Here is an 11,232-nt window from a genome sequence, read left to right as displayed (position 1 = left end):
TAATTAAACCATTTACATTCCAAGTTAATATCTTAAGATCAGCCATTCTGATATTCATATTTTAATTAGAATGTTGTTTCTCTCTTCTTGAATATCTATATTATCTTCGGACATTTCCTCTTCCTCACCTCCTATCGCTCCCTGTTCCCCTACCATTGGTTTAGCTTTTCTTAACTCTTGTGGAAGACAGGAATGCCTGGCGTGCTCTGGACCATGGGGTCACGAAGAGTCGGACACGATTAAACAACAACAAACTCTTTTGTATCTCCTCCAAAACTTCTGTGCCTCATCCATGTCTCTGCATCTCTGTTTCTAATTTTTGTATGTAAAAGAAATTCCTTCTCAGACTTCCCATCTATAAAGTATCTATAAAGTATTTTATTGTTTCTCGAAGGCGTCTGTTAGAAATTTATAATTTGTGCATTTTCCTCTTCCTCACCTCCTGTCGCTCCCTGTTCCCCTACCATTGGTTTAGCTTTTCTTAACTCTTGTGGAAGACAGGAGTGCCTGGCATGCTCTGGACCATGGGGTCACGAAGAGTCGGACACGATTAAACAACAACAAACTCTTTTGTATCTCCTCCAAAACTTCTGTGCCTCATCCATGTCTCTGCATCTCTGTTTCTAATTTTTGTATGTAAAAGAAATTCCTTCTCAAGACTTCCCATCTATAAAGTATTTTATTGTTTCTCGAAGGCGTCTGTTAGAAATTTATAATTTGTGCATTTTTTAAGAAGGCAGGCTGGAATTTCCTTCAGAATAATATTCTTTCCTCCAATTTGTAATCTGTTTTGGTAGTTGGTTTGTATTATTCTGTCTTTAATTTATCTTGAATGAAAAATTGCCAAACAGTCTCCTGGCAATTTCCTAATCTTTGCAAAATTTGATTTAACGTGATAGATCCTGTCAATTGAACCATCCAGCTCCTCCCCCTATATTCCTAACCATTCAGACAATGTGTTAATTAAATACTCTTTTATGTTCTCCTCTTCCTCTGGGACTCCTCTAAAAAGTAAAATCATCTCCCGCTGCTTCATTTCCTAAGCCCCTATTGCATCCCAACTTGTTTCCTGAGTGGCACAGAAACGCCAGGGTGTTTCAAAGAGGAACTGTTTCTCTTTGTGTAATCAATCAGTCAGTCAGTGAAGAAGTCTCAGAGTCCTGAATATTCTGAACCTTCATTTAGAGCAGACTGACAATGTATAGTCAAATTAACAGATATTACTGTGATTGAAGCATGTAGCTGTCTCAAGACTTCTGGAATCAGCCAGACCCCTTTCCCAGCCCCAAATGTATTCCTTTTCCTTTTTTTCTTGGAGGAAGGTGCGCCCCCCCAATTTAGGCTATACTCTGTGCATGCAGGCATGTGTAAGGAATGCTAACCCTTCTGAGTGTGATCACCTCTCTATTGGATGGAGGGGACAGGGGAGAGAAAAAACAATGGCTTTTAGAAAGGGAAAAGTTGAAGCAAAAAGGTTGATTCCTAGAGAGAAAGGCAGACCACAGAGAAAGCAAATCTAGAGTCTTTATTAAGTTCTCTGCAAGTGCTCTCAACCCAAGTGGAAGCCCAGCTTCCCCGCAGCTGCTCTTGGTGGCACTCGGAAAGCAAGGAGCGCTGCTCCTGCTTCCTTCCCTGCCTTCTCTGAAGACCTCCTTCTGGGCATGCCAATTCTTGATTTCACTTCCTTGCCGTGTTGTTTTTTAGCAAGGACTGGAGATGTTGACTGGGCAAAATCTTTGGATTGATCCGACCGGCGCAGCGTCTTAACAGCTCCTCGCAGGCAGCCACCGCAGCATTGGACACAGCCACGTCCAAGTCACCCTGAAGGTCCAGGAGAGCTGCAACGGAAGAAGGAACATGAGAACCACAGCAGAGTCCTCCTGGATCAGGCCCATGTCCTGCGTCCTGTTCTCACAATGGACAACCAGATACGCCAACAGGAAACCCATAAGTGGGACCCGAGCACAAGAGCCCGGTTCCCTCCTGTGGTTTCCCACAACTGGTGCTCAGAAGCATTTCTGCCTCCAACTGAGGAGGCAGAGAAGAGCCATTGTGGCTAGGAGCCATTGATACCCTCTCCTCCAATCATCTCTCAAAGCCATCCAGGTTGGTGGCCATTGCTCCCTCCTCTTGTAAGTTGCCCTAAGAACCCGGTTATAAATCACATATAGATATTTAAAGAGATGAGTTCAAGGGAGGGACAGGGCTACGTCTTGTCAGGAGCGAATGCCTCTCATGATAAGAACAGAAGGAGCCGCCTGGAACAGAGTTAGGCCCATTGGGTTGCCGAGCTCAGTATTGTTTATGTGGAAGAGGTTTCTAGGATTGGCCATTTTTTGATGTGGAGATGAGGAGAACTGACACACACAAGGAACCCCTCCCCCCTTACCATTGGCTCTGCTGGCTTTGGCTGATGGGAGTTGTAGTCCAACAACATCTGGAGGGGGCTGATGTACAGGACAGGAGAATTGCAAAACAACGGGGTTGCAAGGGCAAAGAAAAGCAGCCTGGGAAGTGAGCTGGGCTCCCTGGGTAGCGCGTGCCATTTTAGGGGTGAAATATGTTTAAAATATGTTTTTGGGTGTGAGGAATTAAAATCTGCTATTTTTGTGATTGAACAACATTTAGCATGGTAAGTCTATGTCTGATGAAGCAGGAAAAAATGCTTTAGGAAAAACCGAAGAATTTTAACTTCCGAAGATGTAAGGTAATCACTTTAATACTGAAATAAAAATGACTAAGTTCCTAGCAATCGTTTCTAATGATTTCTAAGCAATTTTACACTCATTTCACTGACCAAGCAAAACTAAATCATATTCATTTCACCCAAACATCATTTGAATTCCCAAGTCATGTTACAACTGTTTAGCACCCCTCGCTTTCTGAATTTGAAAGCTGAAAAATTCAGCAGGCCCTACTGTGACAATTCATTTCACCTTTGCATTGCTAGGTAAATTAATGCCAGTTGTTAGAGAAAGAAACACTGTTTCTGTTCAAGTCCAAGTGTACAGAAAAAAAAACTTTGATTGTTAGGTCTAATCCAACTATATTATACTTTGCCAGTGCAATTTCTTGCCCAGCACAAACTCATCAGATTTCCCGTCATGTTAGTGGCTAGAATAACATGGGACTCAAAATCCAGAAGGGAAAGGAGACTGCAGGGGCTGATAGTAACTAAAGTGAGATAATCTGGGATTAATGAGATTGGAAAAACTCATCCTGTGATGAAAAGATCCCTGCAAGGAAAAGAGCCGGTCTGATCCTTACTCACCCAGATAAATGTCGTCAATTTGTTTGTTGCTCACCAAGTCTGGTTTCATATACTGTGCGTTGCACGCTAGACAGATCAATAGAAAATGATCAGTTCCCGCATTTGATACTTTGTCCAGCGAAAGACATTCATCAGACCTGAGGCACAGAGGCTGTTGGTACTTTATAGAAGGGGCTAAGAACTTCTGGATCACTTTAACAATTTGCTGGTTTAATTGTAGGAACCTAGGAAGCTGACTGATGCTGGGTCAAAGCATTGCTCTATCCAGCTCAGGACTTTCTATACTGACTAACGGGGGATCTCCAGAATTCCCTACAGGGGAAATGGCGTGGTGTAGTGGGGGCTACAGGGGGGATTGCCCCAGGCACAAAAAAGTTAAGGGGCGCGTCTCTATTTTAATCCTCATTTTGCGTGGGAGTTATGTTCCAGACCCCCACATGCGTTGGTGGGGGCCGCGTAAAGCATTCCACCCCACCCTTGTTCCGCCCTGCCGTACCCCACCCCCATTCGACCCTTGCTCTGCCCTTTTAGTGACATCTTAATGATGTTTTGGTGACCTTTTCAGGTTACTTCCAGTGCACTTGGGGCATGGGGCGGGTAAACAACAACAGTGGAGAAGCACATGACTCGCTGTGCGCAGCTGGTGGAGAGAAACTGCTTTCTGGGTGCAGACTCCCTTTAGCGCTCTCCTTTGGACAGAGTTAGGCAGCGCATCCAGGTTTCCCAGCTGAGATCCCACTTCTGGCGCATGCCCTGAAACCCCCTTTCCCCTTCAGAGCCTTGTTTTCCATTACCTATCAATATGATGGCTGCCTCGCGATGCGCAGGGTTCCTGCTCCTCAGGTATTCCATCATCTGCATGAGCATGTCCGGCAACCTCTGCCTGTATCTCCACAACTGGGGGGGTGGGAGTGGGCAGGAAGGAAACCGAGGTGCCAGATTAGGCTTTTGTAAAACTCCAGCTTCTTAACGCATTTCTGTCCCTCGTGGTGGCCAAACAACACTTGAAAAGTATAACCTGGTTATTTCCGAATTGGCCACCCACAAGAATACTACTGACTTTATATAATGCAGAACCATACTTCATGCCCAAGTATTAAGAGGACAGAAAATTTTAGTTGGTTTAGTTGGTAGAACTATGGAGGCGGAGCAGAGCCATAGCAGCAGAGCCACACCCTCCATGAATTTGTCCAGTCTTATTTTAAAGGCATCCAAGCTAGTGGCCACCATCTTGTGGCAGTGAGTTCCATAGCATAACTATGGGTGTGGCAGTGTTGGCGGGCCTCGGTTTGAAGCTGTGCTACACATAGGTAATAGTGACTAAATGTCTCAGAAGTCATCTGTGATGGAGAAGGCAAGGGGCAAGCTGGTGGCTGCGGCCGGCTGATGCTGATGCCACAGATACAGACACAGGGAGATGAGAAGGTGGATGCTGCAGCCACACACCCTCCAACGTTTCTCCGATGAAAATAGGGGCGCCCCAATCGATAATGATAATTTTACTATTTATATCCCACCCATCTTACTGGGTTGCCCCAACCACTTTGGGCAGCTTCCAACACACATAAAACCATATTAGAACACTAAACGTTAAAAAAAACTTCCCTATACAGGATTGCCTCCAGGTGGCTCACAGTTCGGAGAACTCCAAACCCTCCAACATTTTTCCAATGAAAATAGGGACATCCTAAGGAAAAGTGGGACATTCAGGGCTCAAATCAGAAACCAGGACGGCTTCTCTAAAACAGGGACGTCCCTGGAAAATCGGGACACTTGGAGGGTCTGCAGCCACAGCTAATCCAGGGGGGTGCACATCAATACACCACAATGGAATAAAACTGGGGGGTTAATTTAGCAGAGAGGGAGGGGCAGTTAGGAGTGCTGCAGCTGTTGCACAGCATCTTTCTAAGAAAAATCAACACACACACACACACCATTTCTCAAGAGCCTGTTTTGCAGAATTTCATCTAGATATTCTTCCACTTCCTCACCCAAGCCATGAGGTGGATACAAAATAGTAGCCAGGCAGTAGAATAAAATAAGCCTGCAACTCCCACTGCCCACACCAACAACACACCCAGTTTCAGAGGAAAGAAAGAAGCTGGACTAATGGTGAGTCCCAAACTTAAGAAATGGATGGAAAATTTCTTCTCCTCTGAAGAAATCTGGTGAAAGAGTCTGGAGGGAACAGTTGACCATGTTAATTTTACTCACAATGTACTTGCAGATAAGTGAGGATCTGTAGTAGAGTCTGTCTTGCTGCCCACACTCAAAGATGTCAACGGGCATCTCCCCCAGTTTCAGGAAGGTGACAATTGTGTTAAGGACAATTCGACAATCCTAGAATTGAAAGGAGGGGTGACATTTTATTTCACATCAAGCCTTAGGCTTGCAACAGCTTTGGAAATATACATATCTGCATTAAGGCCACAATGCAAATAAAATGCAGACAGTAACCCAGGTAGGGTTAAAAACACAAGTAACCCACTGGAAATTAAGCACCTGTAAACCCGTTGCTTGGTCCCTGCTCCTGCCAACCTAGCAGTTCGAAAGCACGTCAAAGTGCAAGTAGATAAATAGGTACCGCTGCGGCGGGAAGGTAAATGGCGTTTCCATGCGCTGCTCTGGTTCGCCAGAAGCGGCTTAGTCATGCTGGCCACATGACCCAGAAGCTGTCTGAGGACAAACGCCGGATCCCTCAGCCTATAGAGCGAGATGAGCGCCGCAACCTCAGAGTCGTCTGCGACTGGACCTAATAGTCAGAGGTCCCTTTACCTTTACCTTAACCAACTGGGAATTAAGCAACCCTGAGAACTTACTCACATAGGTTTTTAACAAGCATCAAAAGGCCACTAATGTAGGGGCTGAACAGCACTCAAAAGGGAAGTGGTTGCATAGAGAGGAGCCACCATGAAAAAGACTCTCCCTCTCGTTACTGGCTGCTAATGAACCTCCACCAGGCCGGCCTATTCAGCTGATCACAGTGACAGCAGAGGTGTCGAGGCTTAGCTTCCAATCCCAGGAACTCAAACCTGGATGTTTCAGATGGTGTCGAATGACCAGGTTTTAAAACCAACCCTGCAAGGCTTCTACTCCTTAAAGCTAACCAGCCTGGATCAGAAGACTTCCAGAACCGACTTCCTTGGAAGGTGGTGGCCTCTCCTTCACTGGAGGTTTTTAAGCAGAGGTTGAAAGACCACCTGTCAAGGATGCTTGAGTTGAGATTCCTGCATTGCAGGGGGTTGGACTAGAGGACCCTTGGCATCCCTTCCAACTCTAGGATTCTGGGGTTCGATGACTCTCTGGCAGTTCCAACCTTTTGCAGAGCAATCCCAACCACAGCATGGTATCTGCAGAGCAAGTGACTTGAGCAAGGGAACAGGGATAAAAAAAAAGACCCCAGGATCTCTAACTTATCTGACCTGGACAGAAAAATCTCTTTTTAACCCCAGGTGTGGTGATGACTCAGACCCCAAGCACAATCGAGGCCCACCCATTCAAGACCAGTCTATGCATTGCTTGATCTGTGGGGCAACATGGGGTGATTCTCCAAGCTGTAACACGTCATAGAGCAACGCACCTCGTGTGGAAATTCACAGGAAAGGGGAGATTTCCTCATCTGCAACAGATGCTTCGGGGACAACCCAGCATTGGTATCCTAAGGGGGTTTCCACGGGCAGAGAAACACTGCTGTGCGTTCCACCTGCATGTGGACAGTTGCCGGGGAGAAGCGGTTTGCCAAACGGGCCAGGCGATGGCCAGACTGGCCCTTCCAACCTCAACTCACCTCTCCGCTCACAGGGTCGCTTAGCTGGATTATCAGGGGGACGAGGCTCCTGATGATGGTGTCCTCTGCTCTGTTCCTGTGCTCTTCCTTTATTCCCCTCAACAGCATCCCAAAAAGACTGATGGAGCAAATCCTGAACTCATTGTCCTCCTGAGAAAGGAGGAGAACGCCAGTCAGTCCCATGCGCTGTGCAGGGCAAACCCGTCTCACAGGTTTCAGGGAGTTGAGCTGAACAAACGCTTCTCCTTCTCTATGGATCTGGTTCTTTAGGGTGTTACCTGGGCCCACACAACAGGGGACCAACGCCGGTGGCCTTTGCCCACCACCGTCAAGGAGCTTAACGAACTGGGTTTGTTTTTGTGACCGTGTGGAACCCAGTTAAGCTACTGATTGAGTTTGTGACTGTGGAAATGGATAAAAAATCCCCCATCCAAACAATGACTATCATCAGTGCAGGTAAGAAAAAATATATATATATTAATTTCATCATCTGCAATACTGTCTTATTTATTTTATAGTACAGTACATTGATTATTGCTTTCATTTTATGGCTCAATGGTCTCATTAGAGAGTAAAATTCATGTTAAATTGCTGTTTTAGGGGTTGTTTTTAAAAGTCTAGAATGGATTAATCCGTTTTGCATGACTTTCTATGGGAAAGCGCACCTTGGTTTTGGAACGCTTTGGTTTTCGAACAGACTTCCAGAACGGATAAAGTTTGAGAACCAAGGCACCACTGTGATTCTTTTTATATTGTAGGGGGCACTGGGGATGTGGCTCTGGAACCAAAGGGGCAGCCCCCCCCCCAAATGTTTGGGAAGCACCAGGGCATGGATGAGCCCATTTCTAGTAGGCTTGTTGACTCACATCATTGAAGTGTTTCAAGAGCTGAGGGTAAAGGCTGCACCCGGCTAAGCTGTATTCCTCCACCTCCAAGTGGTGGAACAGGAGTTGCAGGCACTTCATGGACTCTTTGGCAATACTCTTGTCCGGATTGTAAGCGCAGTTTATCAGGGGCGAGACGAAGGCATTCAAGGATTCTTCCTGAAGGAAACAAGGAAGCAGGTAAGGGAACACGGTCACAGCAGAGAAGTCGGCGCACGCAGACACGGTTTGCACCCAAGAAGCCACAGCGTAGGCATTGCACAAAAGTGAACGGGTGCTCTCTCATGAGTGGTTGTGCAGGGTGGGGGCCTCCAATAGGGGAAGGGACCAGAGCTGGAGCATCTGCTTGGCATGCAGAAGGTCCCAGGTTCAACTCCAGCCTCTTACCTCCAGCGGGTGCAGCAACATGTAGCCCAGCCCTCGGACGCTGAAGAGCTGCATGAGGGGGTTGGCTTGCCCCATCCACTCCTTCAGGACGTCCATAATGTCCTGCTTCACGAAATACAAGCCTATCTCCGAGTGGAAAAGGAGCTGAGAAAGAAAACACTTGATGGTGAGCAAGGCCAAAGAAAGGAGGGAGGGCAGGGGGAAACCGAAGTTCGGTACCCCATGCCCTCCAAGTTTGTCCTGGTTTTAAAGGGACAGCCCCGGAATGACAAAAGCCAACCGTCTTCTGATTTGATACCGGAATGTCCCTATTTTCCCTGCCAGTGCTGCCGCCACCGAGCTCAGGGAGGAGGATGAGCCAGAGCTTGTCCCTAGTGACAGTGGCAGCTGTGAGGGGGCCTCTCGTTGCCCCTCCATGGCATCTCTGTGGCCACTGCTGCTGGCCTCCTCCCTTGGGCAGCTGGAAAGAGGAGAAGAGGCTGCGGCCGCCCAAGTCCAGCCCTGTGTGCCATGCTGGCTCTGAGGGGCAGGCAGAGGGCAGGGCCCCCTGGGCGGGAAGAAGAGGGCAGCCAAGCGCAAGGAGTGAATGCAGGCTGCCCGTGGCTCATACCAGTTGCTGCCTCAGGCAGAGCGCAGGCCTGCCAGCTCAGGAGACCTTCTAACACCCTCTGGTTTCCTTGCCTGCCTGGGAGCGCTTCTTTCCAAGCAGGAGCCCCTGCAGGCGTTCCCTGTTTCCGACTCTCACCTCGGTGAAGAAGGCCATCCCAACCGTCCGCTCCTTAACGTCAGTGCGGCGCAAGTAGGCGTTGGCCTGCTTGAAAGTGTTTCTGAGGTGCACTTTGGAGTAGGCAAACAAGGTCCTGAAACATCAAAATCAGACACAAAGGGTGCACAGGCCTGAAGCTGGCAGGAGGAACCGCTAAGTGTTCCTGAATAATAATAATAATAATAATAATAATAATAATAATAATAATTCATTACTTGCACCCCGCCCACCTGATTGGGTTGCCCCAGTCACTGCCCTCTGCTCCTCTCCAATTTCACCCAAGTCCTATCTAGCTCTCTCTGTAGAGGAAGGGATGCTTGAGAGTATCTTGCAAAGAAATCTCCAAAGCCAGCAGAGTTTCCTGAATACGGTTTTCAGTGCTTGGAGGGGAAAGGGGAAGGGTTCAGGGTCCTGCATAACTCTGAGCTGGCAGGAAACAACCCTGATATAAACTGGGCAAAACAAGAGTGTTTCACGTGCCTTCCTTTCTTTTTAGCCAACCCCAGAATCCAGATTTGCTCTTGCGGATTTCATGCCACCCTCCCTGCAGGCACTATCTGTTCTGCCCTGTTCTTATGAAACGTTGATGAATGCAAATGGATTTAGAGAAGAGGGGTAAACTGTGGAATTTGCTCCCCATAGAGGAAGCTGAAGACGCACCTCTTTACCCCGGCCTGTGATGCCTGAGATACGTATTTTCAGGACCCAGCCTATTCCTGCCTTTGCAATTTGTTCCAGCTGATTTATATTCTGAATTTTACATTGCTGTGATCCACCCCAGGACCTGCTGGAGAAGTGCAACTAATAAATTTAATTGTAACAATATTACCATTACCCCATATGCACCCACTCAGCCTCTTTGATTGGTGGAATTGGCATTATTTCAGGCACCACATAACACCTGCTCTGCATTTGTAAGAACATTTAGTGTGTCAGCACCTAAACTTGGGAACTGCCTGCCTATTGATATCAAACAGGCACCTTCACTGTACTCTTTTGGGCACCTGCTAAGAACATTCTTCTTTAGACCAGCCTACCCAGATGTTTAGAAAGCTGGTGCAAATGTTAATCTGCTTAGTTTTTCTAATTGATATTTTCTTATCTTTTCTTTTTAACTGCTTTGTGGTTTGTTTGTTTCATTACAATCAAACAGCATGTACATTTTCTGAAATAAGTAGAAAGTTTCTCCCCATCTCCCAGAAAGGAGGCCTTGGGGGGCTGCTCTTCGTGCCTCCCCTGCCAGTCCATTTCACCATCTTACCTTATCAGAAGCCGAATGCCGTCGAAAAAGTTTTCTGGGCTAGACAGCATATCCCAGCACCTTTGGATCTCCAGCATGTTGTATTCTTTGATATAGCCGCCACACCCAATAAGGTTTTTCAGGGCCTGCACGGTGGTCCTGAATCAAGTGAAATAATTAGGAATATTGTATTCATTTATCCATTAAAAAATAAATTGTATACTGCCCTCCACCCGTAGATCTCAGGGCAGTTCACAACATAAAAATACAAGATAAGAAGCGCAAAATAAGTAACAAACGCCTGAACAAGCCAAACCTATAACTCCTCTCCCTCACACAAACACAGTTGGCGTAGGTTGTTAATCTGCCACTGGCCTGCCTGAAGAGGAACACTTTTGCCTGGCATCTCAAGGTATATAATGAAGGCCAGCCCACTAATGGGGAGCCACCACAGAAAAGGCCCCTTCTTGTGTTGCCACCCTGTGGACGTCTCGTGGAGGAGGCCCATGAAGAGGGGCCTCCGGTGATGATCACAAGGTCTGGGTAGGTTCATCTGGGGAGTTTTAGGTCCTTGACATCTTGCAGTCTTGAGCTGCTTGGCCTGATGGATCCAACCCCAACCACCACCCCCCGCAGCCTCTCACATGTTTCCAGCACAAGCTGCAACCTTTCGGCTGTGATGGAGGCTTAAGGTTTCATGACACGTGAGTCGCTCCACACCAAAACCAGCCCATCGTGTGGGAGAGTCTCCAGCATCCTTTCCCATCCTAGTGTCCTTCAGATGTTTGGGACTACCACAACTCCCATTTTCAGCATAGTTGTGCTGGCTAGGGCTGATGGGAGTTGTGGTCCAAAAGGACTGAAGAGCACAGGGGTTGGAGAAGCCAGGGTCTCTCA

General features: G+C 47.2%; 1 protein-coding gene across 1 annotated transcript in view; it reads right to left on the bottom strand.

Annotated features, from left to right (window-relative positions):
• Positions 1-1,637: 1,637 nt before the first annotated feature.
• The window catches only part of LOC117055264 (maestro heat-like repeat family member 5), a 32,575-nt gene continuing 22,980 nt past the window's right edge, over positions 1,638-11,232 (bottom strand). Inside the window, exons 19-27 of the mRNA XM_033164720.1 lie at positions 10,357-10,494; positions 9,075-9,189; positions 8,330-8,473; positions 7,925-8,101; positions 7,059-7,208; positions 5,486-5,611; positions 4,066-4,168; positions 3,272-3,337; positions 1,638-1,838 (exon numbers count right to left, since the gene is read on the bottom strand). Of these exons, the coding sequence (XP_033020611.1) occupies positions 1,678-1,838; positions 3,272-3,337; positions 4,066-4,168; positions 5,486-5,611; positions 7,059-7,208; positions 7,925-8,101; positions 8,330-8,473; positions 9,075-9,189; positions 10,357-10,494 (1,180 nt within the window). The 3' untranslated portion in view covers positions 1,638-1,677. The remainder of the gene's footprint in view (positions 1,839-3,271; positions 3,338-4,065; positions 4,169-5,485; positions 5,612-7,058; positions 7,209-7,924; positions 8,102-8,329; positions 8,474-9,074; positions 9,190-10,356; positions 10,495-11,232) is intronic.

This window comes from Lacerta agilis, chromosome 11 (assembly GCF_009819535.1).
Source record: "Lacerta agilis isolate rLacAgi1 chromosome 11, rLacAgi1.pri, whole genome shotgun sequence".
NCBI lineage: Eukaryota > Metazoa > Chordata > Lepidosauria > Squamata > Lacertidae > Lacerta > Lacerta agilis.
The sequence above is the reverse complement of the archived record's forward strand: the minus strand, read 5'-3'. Positions and strand labels throughout refer to the sequence as shown.